This window comes from Taeniopygia guttata, chromosome 20, assembly GCF_048771995.1.
Source record: "Taeniopygia guttata chromosome 20, bTaeGut7.mat, whole genome shotgun sequence".
In the NCBI taxonomy this organism is placed as follows: Eukaryota; Metazoa; Chordata; class Aves; order Passeriformes; family Estrildidae; genus Taeniopygia; species Taeniopygia guttata.
Window position 1 is genome coordinate 8,190,782 of NC_133045.1, and position 15,072 is coordinate 8,205,853.

Genomic DNA, 15,072 nt, shown 5'->3' on the forward strand with positions numbered 1-15,072 from the left:
CGGCAGAGCTCTCCTGCCGGACGGGCTCAGGCGGGGGTCTCCGCTCCCGGGGGTCTTCGCTCCGCGAAGCCGACCGGGGAAGGGGCGGTCCGCACCGACATCTTTGCTGAGGGCAGCGGCCTTTGCGTGGAGAGCGGGCGCGACGCTGCGGCCGCCATGTTTGGTGAGGGCACGAGGCGGCGGGGCCGGGAGGCGCCCGGATCGTCCCGGGGCTCCCGGTCCGTCCCGGGGCGCTGCGGGTCTGCCCGGCTCTGGAGCCCCCGGGCCTCAACTGATCCGCGTCTCCCCCGCCCGGGCTGCGGAGCAGCAGGAACGGCCCGGAGAGGAAAGGTTGATAAATACTTTATTGATTACAAAAAAAAAAAAATCCAAAAAAATAAAAAATCCCAAAGCAGAAGCGAAGGCATTTGCCTCTTGGTATCAAAAATAATCACAGGTACCAGTCTCCCTGCTGTAAGAGGTACATGGCTATCTTAAAAAAATATTGTTTATTCCTTTTCCCCAAATAACCTCATGAAATACTAAAAATAAACAATAATATCAAGTGAGTGTGCAGGGAGCACCTGGCCCTTGCTGGCACTGCAAATGCCCCAGCAGACAACGAATGTTGCCTGGAAGCTTTGCCATGTGGAAGAGGGCTCCTTTTGCCATGGCTTTGGGCTGCAGAGGTTCCTCCCAAGGCAAGTGGAGGGGGATCCATGCAGGGATGGACTGGAAAAGCGCTGTCTATGTCCATCTGCCCCTGTGGCACAGCCTGACCAAACCTGCACTTTGCACAGGGGCTGCCATGAAAATACCGGGGAAGGAAACCCAGGAGGGAGAGAGGAGGACAAGGCACCGCGACACTCGACATCCAAACCCCAGGATCCTGTTGATGATGAGCCCACGGGCTGCACTGCAACGTGCCCCAGGGAGATCCCCTGGGATCAATCACACAGAGAGCACAGGCACTGCAGGGCATTTTGCCAAGGCCAGCACACTAAGGCACTTCTGCAGAACGATGTGATATGATCTCAGAAGGATTAAAAAAACCCTGCTCTGGGTTTTTCCTTGCAGCAAAAGCAGGCCTGGCCTCATCCCTGTCCATCCTCCTGGGGCCTGAGCATCCACTGTCCAGGCAGCACTTCCTGGAGCCGCTGCCCCACGGACATTCAAACTCCTGGGAAAGGCACAAAGTGTGGCCATGTCTCGTCTCCATCGTGTGCTTCCTCCAGCCCAGCCACCCCAGGAGGGCTGTGGTTCCTGGGCCAGGCTGGCAGAGGAAACAGGGCACAGGTGAGACAGGGAAGAGCTGGCAGTGTCCGCCCCGAGCGTCCCGTGCTATGGCTGCTGCTGGTACTGGCTCTCTGTCGCAGTGAAGAAATCCTCCAAAACACTTTGTATGTACTCAAAAGTGGGGCGATCCTCGGGTTTGATCTTCCAGCACCTCATCATGATGTCGTACAGCTCCTCGGGGCAGTTGTCCGTGCGCGGCATCCGGTATCCACGCTCCAGCGCCCTGATCACCTCCACGTTCGACATCCCTGGGGAGACGGGGTGGGACAGCTGAACGTCACCTGGGTTATCACTGGTGTCTTTAAAAGCCATAAAATCCCCAAACCCAAAGCTTCTCTCCCTTTGGGCAATGTCTCCAGGAAGGGAAAAGTGGTTAGAGGGGTTGGGAAAGGGGAGCTGCTGTTCCTGGTCAGGGAAATAAGGACAAAGGAGATGCTAGGTTGTTGTAGGATGGAGTTTTGTGGCCCAGGTCAGATGGGGTTTGTAATCACTTTGTATGAATTAAAATCACTTTGTATAAATTAAAATGCTAATTCTGTGATGATCCATTGCTTCCAATGAACACAAGTCAGTGTTGGGGCAGAGCTCCTCAGCACAGCCTGTCGTGCCACCCCAGATCCTTCATGGTCCATTTGTGGTAGCATTTACAGAGTAATTTCCCATTGAAAAAAAGGTGCCAAAATAATTATTAGTATAAGATACAGGATGGTCCCTAATGATAAGGATTTACAGGGTTTTCCCTTGGAGCTGGAGAAGCTCAGACCACATGCATGGGGCCCAGAAGGTGGAATGTGTCTTTTGGAACCAGATTAGAGGAGGCATTTCACCTCCTTACCTGGGTAAGGGATGCGTCCATAGGTAATGATCTCAGTCAGGAGGATCCCAAAGGACCAGACATCCGATTTTATAGTGAAAGATCCGTAGTTGATGGCTTCAGGTGCAGTCCATTTAATGGGAAACTTGGCACCTGGACAAAGACATCCAATGGGAAACATGAGCTCAACCCCAACTGCTGAGAAATGGGTGGTGAAATATGGGGAACAAGAAACAAGCAGAAGAGGAACAAGTGAAGTGATGCAAATGAGAGGAGCTTCCCTCTGCCCATGTACCCAGCACATCCCTCCCAGGGTTGGGACCACCAAGGTGGCAAGTGGCCCTGGGGGAACCCCCCAACCTTTTGCCCCCAGCACCTTCCCGGGCCGTGTACTCGGTGTCCTCGATCACCCTGGCCAGCCCAAAGTCTGCAATCTTGCACACCAGCGCTGCTGACACCAGGATGTTGGCAGCTCTCAGGTCTCTGTGGATGTAGTTCCTCTTCTCAATAAAAGCCATTCCTTCTGCAATCTGTCACAGGGGAAAAAAGCAAATGCAAACAGGCTGCTTGAAATAACACATACCCCCTCAGCACCAAAGAAGTCAACTGCTTCTGGCCAGCACTCAGAAAATGGTGCAAGGAGGCTGAGCCACAGCAGGAGATGGATATCCGTCCCTGGAAGTGTTCAAGGTCAGGCTGGACAGGGCTTGGAGCAACCTGGTCTAGTGGAAAGTGTCCCTGCCCATGGCAAGGAGTTGGAATGAGATGAGTTTTAAGGCTCCTTCCAACCCAAACCATTCTGTGACTTTCCTGCATGGAAACTGCTCTCAGAGCAGAGAATCCCTTGCAGAAGAGGTTGGGGTTTGGGTGACCAGCCCAACATGACACCTTTAAGCTGCTGTGTGAGGAAATCTGTGAGAACTGACAGCTGAGGAGCTCATGTGATCACCAGAGTGCCTGTGAGTGTTTGCAGGGCAAGGTGTAAGTGCTTCATCCACAGCCATGAGGATGTGGAGGAGGAGCAAATCATTCTCTGCTCAGGGAAGACCTGAGACCAGTCTCCAAAACACCCACAATGGCTCACTAATTGCTGCAGTGAAAGTCAGCATTCCAGAGCTTCCTTAGCCAGGGCAGAAAAGCATAGGGGAAGATGCCTGAGTTCTTCCAGACTAGTTTTTGAAGAGTCATCTCTGCCTGTGGACAGGATGGCCCCTGACAATCCCCCCTCACCACTCCGCCTTCTGAAGTCTCTGCACTCAGTGCTGTATGTGCAGGTCTCAGCCCTGATCAGGCAGAGGTGACCCAGCATGTGCACAACCAAACCCCAAACCAGAATCCAGAATGTGAAGGGGCTGGAGCAGCCAGAGAGGAGACTTATCACACTTATCCCCTCCTTATCACACCCACACAAGCTGGCCCGGGTGAGGTGCAGCTCTCACAGAGCTCTCCCCACTAAATACAGAAGTAACCAGGCAGCGCAAGAGCGGAAGGATCATTTCCATGACCGCAGATGCATTTCTGCCCGCAGTGACTCAGCCCCAGCACAGGGCCAGGCTGCTGCCTGCCTGTGACAGCCCTTCAGCCTTTGCTCCCCTGAGCTTCCCCGAGCAGCCCCTCGCAGCCCTGGCCGAGCTGGGGTTGGCACGAGCCATCTTGCTGAGAACAGATGGTGCAGGAGGGCACAGCTGATCCACAGAGCCCAGCACAGCCAGCTCCAGCAACAGTGACCTGCTCCAAGCCCACAGGGCTCCCATCCTGCCTTTCTTATTGCTCAGGTGCCTCTGTGGAATATTTGAGCTCAGCACAAAGGGTCCCTGGGCTCAGTCCTCACCCAGGGGCCCTGGAGAGGCAGCAGGGACTCAGTGGTTGTGCAAATGGTTGCACATGGAGTGAGGTGTTCAGCAGCCCTTCTGCTGTACTCAAAGTCAGCTCAGAAATAATTATCTCTGAGTCCTCCTGCCTCTCCAGCTGCCCGTGACAGCCCTCTGGTGACTTTACTGAACCACAGCCCTCCCTTAGGCATTCCCCTGGGGCAACACAGCCTGCCATGCTCCCTCCAGGAGACTGGGCACCGTGCCTGGCTCAGCCTCTCGGGTATTGGCAGCACACAGGATCATGCTGCAGGATTCCTGTTAAACCCACAGGGCTTCACACAACCGTGGCCCTGTCCTGAAGCAGTGCTGGAGGGGGTGGGTGTGTGCCCATGCTGGGTTTGTGGGGCTTTGGCCAAGTTTGCAGGTAAGGTTTGTAGGTAACTGTCACATCAGCAGCAAATTAGAAATTATAGTTAGCAATATCAATAGGTTTCAATTATAGTAATTGATAACATTGCCTTAGGCTTGGTTGGGCCACACCAAGCAGCACTGGCACATTCCAGAGAAGAGACTGTGCAAATGTGAGCTGTGAAAACAAGCCCCATCCTCATCCTCACTTTCTCCACAAAGCACAGTCACCCCACTGCGAGGGCTACAAGAACCGTGGCAGACATAGAAATCAATAGCCAACCCTCTCCAGGATCTGTGCAGCTCTGCTGTGCACTGCTCAGGTGCAGGTGGGCTCGCTGAGTGCTGCAGATATTGGTGTGGTGAGGGGGAAGCTGCCACTTCTCCTTTCACACGCCCTGCTCCTGCAAGGTCAGCGGGATAGGGATGGTGAGCAGGCAGTGGCTGCCCACAGGAAAACCTCACTGCACCCCCAGCCCTGCTCAGTCCAGGCTCCTGGCTGGCGCTGCACAAGCCCCAGGTAAGTTCCCAGGCTCCTCACTCGCCCTTTTCAGGGGGACAAAGGGCACTCGGAGCTGGGGAAGGTCTGCTCCTTCCTCACCTGGGCAGAGAAGTCAATCAGCTTTGGGAGCAGCAGCTTGTTCCCCTCATCACTCTTCAGGAAATCCAGCAAGCTCCCTGCAGACAGGGAAAGGTGCCAGGGCTGTTGGTTTAGCTGGAGCCTGCACCCACCCCTAGGGTGGCACAGGGTCCCGAGGAGCCAAGCAGGACAAGAGGACTCTGGAAACACACCCAGTCCCCCATCCCACTCCCACAGATAGTCCATGGGGAAGCACCTCTGCAGGCTCCCTCCTGCCTTGCAGAGTGCTTGTACTCATTTGTCCCCTCAGGTGTCCCTCCTCTCCCAGTGCTGTCACCACATCCCCTCTCCCAGCACCCCGCCCCAGAGCACTGGCACGCTGTGGTAGGAGCCAGAACTGGTCCCAGAGTTCTGGGAGGTGGTTCAGAGCCCACAGCTGAGCCTGGGGATGTGGAAGGGATTGATCCTGGGAAGGGATTGATCCTGCACCAGCCCAGGGAACCTGAGTGCTGCCGGTTGGCACAGCCATCACTCAGGGCTGCGGATTGCACCTTTCTCCATGAACTCGGTGATGATGAGGATGGGCTCCTCCCTGGTGACCACGGCATGCAGCTTCACCAGCTTGTCGTGCTGCAGAGTCTTCATCAGGTTTGCCTCCTCCAGGAAGGCTTCCACGGACATGCTGCCCGGCTTCATCGTCTTCACCGCCACCTTGGTGTGCTTGTTGTAGGTAGCTGGGGGTGCCACAACAGATCATTTGCACACTGCCCTGGGAGCACTGAGCTTTGGAGCCAAAGTCCCAGCCCTGCAGACACAGCTGCTGTGGGAAGGTTGGAGGCCACACACAGCCCAAGGCTGTCCCCACATGCCCAGCCCCAACCAGCCCCTGAATTAAGGCAGGGTCACCTCCATGTCCCTCTGCTTCTCTCCCTCAGGTCACTCCTTCCTTGTCTTTCCCACCCACCATCCCTCTGCCTGCTCACACATCCCTCACTCTTCCTCCTCCACCATCACCTTTATCATCCTCCCTGCCACCTCCCCCTCGCTCTCACCCATCCACACTTCTCCGAACTGCCCGGCTCCCAGCTTCCTCTCCAGGCTCAGGGACTCCCGAGGGATCTCCCAGGCATCTTTCTCCCAGGGCTTCTCTGGTTTGGGTACATGGCAGGGGTGGGTGAGCTTCTGGCACAGCCCATCACTCTGACCTGAGGAGAGCATCCAGGGCCATCAGCCAGCCTGTCTCACTGGCCACACTGTGCTTCACGGGGGAGTTCTGGCCACCATGAGTGTTCAGGAACACCAGCACCACAGCTGTGCCAGCCAGCGGGCCAGCCACGGCAATAGGGGGAGGTCTGGAAGTCACTGCATGTTGCAGTCAGAGCTGCAGCAGGAGCCCAGGGGTGACGGGCAGGATCCCCTCAGCCTCTGCACACCCCCAGCTGCTTGGCTGAGGGACAAAGCCCCATTTGGGAAGGGTGGCCAAGCACCCCAGGGCTCACCTTTGTAGTGCTGGACCAGCTCCTGCAGCGTGTTGAAGTTGTTTCGTGGGGAGATGTAGAAGCCACCGCTGTCCAGAGTGCGGATCTTGTAGTGCTTCACTGCCCCGCCCCGCAGCTCGTCCCCGTCCCGCACCGAGAGCGAGTATGAGCCTGGGCAGGGAGGGGTGAGCTGGCATCTCCCACGGGAGCAGGAGCACATTCCTGCTGCACCATCCTGGCACGCACAGAGCCATCGCCCAGCAGAGCCAGCAGCACCCATCCCACCCTGCTGCCACCACCCCTGCAGCCCCAGGCCAGCCCCCGAACACCCAAAGCAGCCCCAAAGGGACACATCCCCCTATCCCTGCCACACGTGGCAGCGCCACAGGGTATGGCAGGGGCACTTCCAGCCAGGGCATGGCTCCCCAGTCCCTCCCTGCAGCACAGCAGATCCCCAGGGCTGGGGAAGGAGCTCCTCTTCCAGGCAAAGGTGGATGGGGGAAGCCCTTTGGGCAGCTGTTCCCCACCACTGTGCTGTGGACACCTCTCCACACCTTTCGTTGTCTCACTGTCCCTTATCATGAAGGACCCAATCATGTTCCCAGGGCCAAGGAGCTGCCGCTCTGCATCCTTCCGGCTGATGTCCTTGAAAAACCACCTGCAGCAGAACCAAATGAACCAAGGAATGCTGGAGTGGGGCAGGGCTGGGGGCAGGACACGAGGCAGGAGCGGGAACAGTGGCAGTGGGGAAGTGTGGGACAGCATGGGGCCAGGATCTGGCATGCAGGGATGGACTCACTCCTCTGTCTCCAGCGAGTTTTCTTGGGCAACGTAGTTGCTGGGGATGAAGCCTTCACATCCTGTCACCAGTGACCGTGCTTGCCACCATTCCCCTGACCTATGACAGAAGTGGCATTGGGCTGGCTCCTGGCACCTGGATCTGGGCACCAGCAGGGTGCTCCTCCAGAGCAAATTCCAGAAAAAATCCCAACGGGGCCACACAAGCCATCAGGAGACTGGACAGGAGTCTGCCAGCAGCACTTACTTCTCCAGGACCTTCATCCTCTCCCCTTTCTGGAAGCTGAGGTCCCCAGCGTTCATGGCCTCATAGTCGTAGAGTGCCAGCACCACGCTGTCCCCCAGGCCTGCAGCAAGGGAGCTCTCTGGGCACCCCTCCCCATGCTGGGATGGGGTGCCTGGCCACTCCTGCCATGAGCACTGGCCAGGACATTGGCCAGGACCCCCACAGCACCCAGCACCTCCATCTTCATTGTGTCACATCTGGCCCTTCAGGGGAACCCAGAGCTCCCATCCCTCCAAGATGTTCACCCTAGGTCAGAGAGGATCGGCCGCACTGACCCCACACACTCCAACCCCCTGCACCCATCTGCAGCCCCTTTGTACCTACCAGCCTCAGGCAGGGGCACAGCCATGCTGGGGACATTATTGTTCTGGAAAGTGCAACAAAACCACAGAGTGACATCTCAGGTGACAGAGACCCGTTTCCCATGGTGGGTCTTGGCCCCAACAGCAATGGCAGGAGCAGGAGGGCACCCGAGGGGCAGCACCAGCACCACCTGACATGACAACCCAGCCAGCACCAACATCTCCACCCCCTCCCAACACCTTCATTTTTCTCTCTCTTTCTCCATAATTCCTGCATTCCCATCAGGTCCACTCTGTGCTTTGTCTCAGTGTGGCCTGAGCTCCCACCCAATAGCCAAGTCCCTGTCCCGGTGCCCTCAGCTGGCTCCACTCTCAGTGCTGGTGGCACTGCTGAGAAGAGGGGCTGAACCCCCTGTGGCAGCTCAGCCCTGAAATCTCTCATCACTCACCCTCTTGTTGGTGGCTGTGGGGTCCCTCACATAGTGGCCCTGCTGGACAGTGGGGCCAGGATCAGGGTCAGGATTACTTTTTATCATCTTCTCTTGGACACCAGCTTGCTTTGACCTCACACAACCCATGCTGCTGCCAAGGAAGGGGAAGTGAGGCCATTGCAACAGAGGTGAAAGCCCCGCTCCAACCCCAGTCCAGCCCTGTTCCCATCAGCTCCCACCCAGCACAGGGCTCCAGAGCCCAACCCAGTGCTCTGCTGGGACAGAGAAACTTTGCTCCTCCCACAGCTTCAGGCTACTGAGGTGCCCAGGGACACTCCAGAGGAAAAAGGATCTCCTGGAGATGTCATAGCAGGTAAAGTTTGGGGAGAGACCAGCAGCAGCCATGGAGCAGCTTCCCTGTCCTTGTGGGATGCAGGATAAGGTGCAGGCACTGGGCACCATGGCAGCAGAGAGTCACACTCGTTATCTTCTGCAAAGAGGGGCCCTGATCCTGGTGAGCTTTGCTGCAGCTTGGGGGTCCCCACACAGCACCTCTGGTGCCCATGTTCCCCCCATCACCACAGGTCACCACTGCACACTGTGCTCCCCTGATCTCTGCTGGGTGGGAGCTGCCCCAGACAGCCAGTCCGGGCCAATGACAAATGCTCCACTTTCTCCAGCACCCCAAGAAATTCAGTAGGAAAAAAAGCTGCAAGAAGCAGCAGGAGTGGTAAACCCCTTGCAAATGTACTTCCCTTGGCCAGGGAGACCTGGGTGCAGAGAAAGCAGAAGGTGCTGGTGGTCACAGCGAAGGAGGAAGCTCAGGGCTGAACCCTCGATGTGCATAGCACAGCTCTTGAGGAACATCACTGTCACATAACACGCCGTGGTCACTCCTGGTCTTTCCAAAGCCTGGGCCAGCCTTGCTCCCGAAGGCAGAGCAGGAGCAGCAGTGCCAGCCCACGACAGCTCATCGCCCTCACCGGGCACAGCCTGAGGACTGTGCCAGATCCATCCTGGCAAACCCACTGGGGCCCAGCTTAAACTCCGACGTGGCTCACACCATCACCACTGCAGGAATTTGCTGTTCCCGTCCCACACCGCCTCAGCGCATCCAGCCCTACAGAGCACAAACACCCGGGGCGGTCCAAGGGTCATCCCCGCCGGCTCCTGTGGCATAGCTGGCATTCCTGACGTGTCCCTCCCTGGAGAACCAGGTCCCAGGGCTCATGCGGTGCCCCCAGCCACGAGGACCAGGCTGGATGAGGATGCCCTTCGCTCCCAGAGCAAGGCTGCCCGCAGCCCCCTTGCTGCCCTTGCCCGTGCCTTGGGTCCCCGACAGCCCCTGCAAAGCCACCGGCAGGGACCCCTCGTCGGGACTACACCAGGACCCGTAAGATTCCTGGCCATCACCTCATCCCGGTCACGCAGGGTCCGCCGCTGTGACCGCGACCGGCCCGGGGCGGGGTCGGACCCACCGGGCTGCCCGGGACTGGCGGCGGGGCTCCCTCGCTGCCCTCGGAGCTCTCACCTTCGCTGCCGCCCTGAGGCACGTCCCCGTGGCCGGTCCCGCTCCAGTCCCGCCGCGGAGCCCCGGCTGCCGGTGCCGCTCCGCTCTGCCCGGTGCTCTCCCGCCGCCCGCCCGGTGCGGCCACGCCCCTCCCGGTGCGGCCCCGCCCCGAATCCGACGGGACGGGTGCGGCCGGTGCCTCCTCTGCCGCGCTGGGAACGGGGATCAGCATCCCACGGACCGCACCAGCCAGGACATCCCAGCCTTGAGTGACCCCATTGCCCTTAGGGACCCCCGAGGGGTGCCAGAGCCCGTCTGTCCATCCGCCGTCCCCGGGACACCGGACGGGTTTGGGTCCCGGACCCCAGAGCAGCCCCCAGGGTCACGGAGAGCGGGGGGCACGGGGGGAGCACAGGACCCGGAGTCAGCCCGGTTCTCTGTCCCAGGAAGGAGAAAAGAAAGCCCTGAGAATCCGTGGTGGGGTGCAGGACATGAGGGAATCCAGGACACACTGGGGTGCATGGGACTGGCTTTGTGAAGCACAGCTCAGAGAGGTCCGGGTGTCCCTGGCCTTTGGGGTGTCCCTGCTGACCCTGCCAAAGCTCCTCTTGGTGCCCTACCCAGCCTGGCATGTTCCAGCCTTTCTTCTGGATTGCCCGGACACCCCCTGAATTCGGGGTGCAGGCAGCATCAGCAAGGGGAGCCAGGGCTCTGTGTGACCCTGACCATGGGCTGCTCGCGTTCAGAGGAAGCAGCCAGGGTGGGAAAGCGTCCCACCCCAGGAGGGTTTGCATATGCAAATTGTTTTTGGTAATAAAAACAAATTGCTCCGGTAACCCCAGCGTCTGCTGCCCACACAGCACCCTGGGGCTGCAGCACCGAGCCCCAGTCCCCGCCAAGGGACATTGGGCCAGGGAATGTTGGCTCAGGGCCATCAGCCACGGGCCAGCAGCTGTGGGATATTGGGGTACAGTGGCCAGGGGGAATCGGCTCGGGGACGGTGGCCAGGGAACATCAGCTGAGGTCCATCGGGGCCGGGAGCACGGCCCTGTCCCTCGGCGGCGGAGGGGCTGCAGGGCGGGACTGCAGGAAGCCGGTCCCGGGCAGGAACTTCCTTTTGTGAAACACCCGCAGCCCAGCTGCAGCCAGCAGCCCTTTCCTCTCCCAGCACATTCCTGCTGACCCCCTCCATTGCTCTGAGCATCCCCTGGAGCCAGCCAGGAGCAGCACCCTGACATGGTGGTGACCTCCAGGTGACACTGGAGTGGGCAGGTGCTCAGCCCAGCCCAGCCCAGCAGCCCCTGCCCCAGCTCACCCCCACACTGCAGCAACCCCTGCAGAATAAACTGCTCTGCTCCACTCCCAGCCCCAGCATTTAATTGAAATTTGCAGAAATTACAGCACATGTGTCTCTCCCACAGCCATGGCTACCTTGTGATTCCAACAACCTTGACAAGAGCTGGCAGGGCAGTGCAGAGGCCCGTCCCCTCCCATGGTGACAAATTCACCCCCACTGGTTCTGGGGCAGAGCTGGGCACCTGCTGAGTCCGGTGCTGGAGGTGCAGCACCACCCCAATGATCATGAAGAGGAGCTGGGTTTTGGCATTGGCTCACAGGTAGTTGTCCTCTTCCTCCTCCTCCTCTTCCTCATCGCGTGCCAGCGCCTCGATGTCGTGGGTGATGTCGGTGATCATGCGGTTGAAGGACTCGGACTCGGAGCGCAGGGACCAGCTGTCGTAGCTGCGCACGGCCGAGGCCGACGTGTTGCTCATGCTGCGCTTGATGCGGCCGAAGCTGTCGGTGAGGATCCCGCCCTCCCGGATCCCGATGCTCTCCAGGAAGGTCTCAAAGTACCCGATGTCTTGGTCAGGGATGAAGGGCCTCATTCCTGTCATAGGCACCGTAAGCTGGGCAGCACTGGGGTGCAAGGCCAGCCCTACTGGTTTGTCCCATCCTGCCCCCAGTAAGCAACAGGGTCCTGACATCCCCTGAAGCACACCCAGCGCCAGCCTCATGTCCCCAAGGGATGCACAGACATCACCAGGGTGACACAGGGTGGCTGCAGACACTCACCCAGGAGGAGGAACTTCCTGCGGTCCCCGTAGAGGTGCAGGAGCTCTGTGCAGTATTCCTGCACCGGCGTGCCCAGCCGGTACTCACGGAGCAGGATGGCAAACTGCTGGATCTCCTGTGGTGACAACTTGTTGCGCAGCTGTGGTGACACAGGGACAGGTTTGGGCTTTGGGACACCAGCTGCACACAGTCCCAGCCCCCCACCCTGTGTTCTGTTGCTGCTTTCTGGCACAGGGAGCCCACACCTGCCTCCTGCCCCTGCCCCAGCTGCTGGCACTGCTGGCCTGCTGATTGTCCCTGTGCCCATCCCTGTGCCCTCACCGTCACCATGTAGTCCTGCAGCTGCTCCAGCCCTGCGCCGCTCTGGTCACTGCCACTGCAAGCGGTGGCCAGGCTGTGGTGGGAGCGGTGGAAGGAGGGCGAGGAGGTGCCGCTGTAATACGCTTCAAAGGTCTCGTGGGAGCCATTGCTGTGGGAGGACACGGGTCAGTGGGTCCCTGCACCCCTCGTGTGCTCAGCTGCCCCCCACCCACTGCACAGCACCCACCATCAGGGAGGGCTGGGGCATCACTGCAGCGGGGACTGGCACCCAGCTAAGAGCAGGGGTACCCACCCAGGGGCAGGGGGATCCCACACCAGTCCGGTGGGACCCACCCCAGTCCAAGGACACTCCAGGGGAGCCAGACTCACAAGGAGCTGCAGCAGCTGTAGTCAGCATCGTAGCCGTATGTCCCATCTGTGCGGCAGCTCTCGCCTGGGGAGGAAGAGCTGAGAACTCATAGCAGAGACAAACCCCACACGATGTGTCCATGTACCCCCACCCATCAGCCCCATGACACCCCATTTGATGTTCCCACTCCTGTCTGCAGCCACTCACTCCTGCTGGAGAGCCAGGGCCGTGTGGGAGTGGAGGTGTAGTGGTACCCGGCGCGGTCCACGCACTCGATGCTCTGGTCACCGTAGATGATCTGGAACACCTGGCAGATGAGGGCACAGGACTCCTCCCCAGCATCCTGCAGCGGGAAGGGACGCGGGCAATGAGTACCGGTGGGCGGGCGAGCAGCCGGCGGGTGGCACACGCCGGCACCTCTCACCCTGTTGGGCACGGCGAGGATGATGAGGTTGGAGTAAGCGTCGGGGCAGGGCTCCTGGGGGTCCAGGGGGTTGCTGCCGGCGTGCCGCCGCTCCCAGCTGCCGAAGCCGGTGCCGCGCTCCCAGCTGCCGCCGGCGGTACCGGCCCGCCGCCGCTCCCAGCTGCCGCCGCACGGCTGCCGCCGCTCCCAGCTGCCCGAGGGCCGCCCGCGCTGCCGCCGCTCCCAACTGCCGCCCCGCCGCCGCTCCAGGCTGCCGCCCTGCCGGCCCTCCTGCCCGCCCCTCGCTGCCCGCCAGTCCAGGCTGCAGATCGTGTGCCGCCGCTCCATCGGGCCCCCGAGCCGCCCCTCCGGCCACGAGCCCCCCGCACGCTTCTCTGCGGGAAACGCCTCCGGCAAGCCGGCCGGGGCTGCCTCGGGGTGCGCCCCGGCGGGGACCGGGTCCACTCCCAGGCCTGAGGGGATGGGGACAGGCAGGGCGTCAGGGCGGGGGGCTGCGCTGCCCACCCTGTCTGCTCCCCAGTCCCTGCCCTGGCCTCCCTGTCCCTCCAGCCCAGTGAGATGCGGAGGGATGGGGGTGTGGGATAGGAATGTGGGAAGCCCAGTGGGTTGGGGACACCCCTCCGGGACTCTGTAGGAGACACGCCAAGACAGGGACAACGCGGGATTTTGCCGCCCTGTAGACTCTGACACCCATCACCCACAGTGCTCCAGCCCCTCACAGCCACCCGGGGCCGGCTGTGCCGCGGCTGGTGGTCCCCGGCCCGACCCCCGCACCGGTTTTGAGGATGAGGAGGTGCAGGGCATCGTCGCGCAGGTAGGAGGCCGCTGCGATCTCGTGTGTGGGGATTCGCAGGATCAGCTCCTCGTTGTCGCGCCAGGTGAGCAGGAGGCAGCGCGCAGAGAGGCTGAGGATGCTGTCCTGCTCTGGCGTCGTCTGCAGCGGCAGCTCCTTCAGCTGCTGCATGGACAGAGTGCGGGGCCGTGCGTGGGGCACCCGGCAGTGTGGGGTACCCGGTGCCCACCCTCTGGGGAGTGGGGACCCCTTTTACCCTGGCCGTGTCCAGCAGCTGCAGCACCTCATCCCGGCTGGAGGGGTTCAGGGACGATGTCACCCATGTCAGATGACCTAAAAACTGAGGGGGGAAAAGCCCAGGGCAGCTTGGGGAAGTTGGGGCATGCACCGTCCCCCCCACCCCCACCCCCACCATGGCCCTAAGGTCAGGACACATCTCCCCGGGGTTCAGGGACACCCCGCAGTTAGAGGGTCCTCCCTGCACCACCAACGCACCCTCCTCCTCCCTGGGTGTTTGCCTGGGCAGGGAGGGGACCCGGACCCTTCTGGCCACTCTGTGTGTGGCTCTCAGCATGGTGTGGTGGCCTCATTACCCCACCTCAAGCGGGCAGTGACTCCGGGTGTTTTTGGGGATCCCTTTACCTTCACCTCCTTCTCCACGTAGTCGTGCAGCAGGATCTGGGGGTCGATCAGGTAGTCGGGGGGGTAGAGGGGCACGGAGTGCAGCGGACGCCGATAGACGCTGCTGCGGGGCGCTGCCCTCCGCGCAGCCTTCGGGAAAACCAGCCGCTTGATGGGCGACACGAAACCCTGGCAGGAGAACGGGCATGGGGACGGGTCAGCACCGGGCACCCAACCCTGGCCCCCACACATGGGGTTCGTGGCACCCAGCCCCTGGGAGGGGGGGCGGTAAGAGCTGAGCACCTCTCTGCTGGCTCTTCGCACTATTTGGGGGCTCCGCTTCTCCCCACTGTGCTGTGGGAGGGGTACGGAGCCTCTCAAACCTGTGCGTCTCACCCACTCCTACCCTCCTGCCACCCCCCCGGACACCAGCCCCAGCCCCACGCACCTTCTTCCCCTTCTTGGCCTCGCTGTCCATGGCAGGACGCGGTGCTGCGGCCGCCCCCACTGCCCCGCTCGGCGCCGCGGCTCTTTCCTGTGTCGGAAACTCCACCAGGATAGCTGGGATGTGAGTTCCTGCCTCTCCTGGGGGCTGCTGGGACCGGGCTGGGCTGGGCTGGCACTGGCACTGGGACTGGACTGGGACCGGGACTGGGACAGGACTGGGACTGGGATACAGGCTGATCAGTTACTTGGGCAGAAGCAGGGGCTGAAGTTGGCTGAGATGGGGCTGGAGCAGGGACTTGGACTGTGCTGGTGTTGGGACTGGTGTTGGGACTGGGGTTGATACTTATA

General features: G+C 60.6%; 2 protein-coding genes and 1 long non-coding RNA gene across 5 annotated transcripts; 1 reads left to right on the forward strand and 2 right to left on the reverse strand.

Moving 5' to 3' along the window:
- Nucleotides 1-24: 24 nt before the first annotated feature.
- On the forward strand, nt 25-1,819 carry LOC140680392 (uncharacterized). 2 transcript variants are annotated; one of them, XR_012051595.1, is made up of 3 exons: nt 25-163; nt 780-1,238; nt 1,276-1,819. It is a non-coding gene; the product is annotated as an uncharacterized lncRNA (long non-coding RNA). The 2 variants fall into 2 exon arrangements; XR_012051596.1 differs by lacking the exon at nt 25-163 and adding an exon at nt 222-330.
- Nucleotides 476-9,823, reverse strand: HCK (HCK proto-oncogene, Src family tyrosine kinase). 2 transcript variants are annotated; one of them, XM_072917187.1, is made up of 14 exons: nt 9,718-9,823; nt 8,205-8,334; nt 7,778-7,820; nt 7,415-7,514; nt 7,169-7,267; nt 6,924-7,027; nt 6,391-6,540; nt 5,944-6,096; nt 5,443-5,625; nt 4,913-4,989; nt 2,466-2,619; nt 2,111-2,242; nt 1,276-1,523; nt 476-1,238 (listed from the first exon to the last, which is right to left on the reverse strand). In XM_072917187.1, the coding sequence occupies exons 2-13, from the start codon at nt 8,331-8,333 to the stop codon at nt 1,321-1,323; spliced, it is 1,527 nt and encodes a 508-aa protein (XP_072773288.1). In that variant the 5' UTR covers nt 8,334; nt 9,718-9,823; the 3' UTR covers nt 476-1,238; nt 1,276-1,320. The 2 variants fall into 2 exon arrangements, with proteins under 2 accessions (XP_072773288.1, XP_030144656.3); XM_030288796.4 differs by having other exon boundaries at nt 476-1,523.
- Nucleotides 9,824-11,056: 1,233 nt separating this feature from the next.
- On the reverse strand, nt 11,057-14,882 carry CCM2L (CCM2 like scaffold protein). Its single transcript, XM_030288642.4, has 10 exons — nt 14,726-14,882; nt 14,299-14,466; nt 13,913-13,996; nt 13,638-13,821; nt 12,864-13,315; nt 12,647-12,782; nt 12,460-12,523; nt 12,091-12,238; nt 11,770-11,908; nt 11,057-11,584 (listed from the first exon to the last, which is right to left on the reverse strand). Exons 1-10 carry the CDS (start codon nt 14,753-14,755, stop codon nt 11,307-11,309), a joined length of 1,683 nt encoding a protein of 560 aa, XP_030144502.1. The 5' UTR covers nt 14,756-14,882; the 3' UTR covers nt 11,057-11,306.
- Between the last annotated feature and the right edge of the window lie 190 nt (nt 14,883-15,072).

Bases quoted from the DNA above. Each gene is read 5' to 3' on its own strand.
- HCK (XM_072917187.1), bottom strand. From the start codon at position 8,333: ATGGGTTGTGTGAGGTCAAAGCAAGCTGGTGTCCAAGAGAAGATGATA. The intron at 7,821-8,204 runs GTGAGTGATGAG...TGCACTTTCCAG, and splicing joins CCACAGCCACCAACAAGAGG to AACAATAATGTCCCCAGCAT. The intron at 7,028-7,168 runs GTGAGTCCATCC...GTTCTGCTGCAG, and splicing joins AACTCGCTGGAGACAGAGGA to GTGGTTTTTCAAGGACATCA.
- CCM2L (XM_030288642.4), bottom strand. From the start codon at position 14,755: ATGGACAGCGAGGCCAAGAAGGGGAAGAAG. The intron at 14,467-14,725 runs GTGCGTGGGGCT...TTCTCCTGCCAG, and splicing joins AGGCCAAGAAGGGGAAGAAG to GGTTTCGTGTCGCCCATCAA. The intron at 13,316-13,637 runs GTGCGGGGGTCG...CCATCCCCTCAG, and splicing joins CCTCCTCATCCTCAAAACCG to GCCTGGGAGTGGACCCGGTC.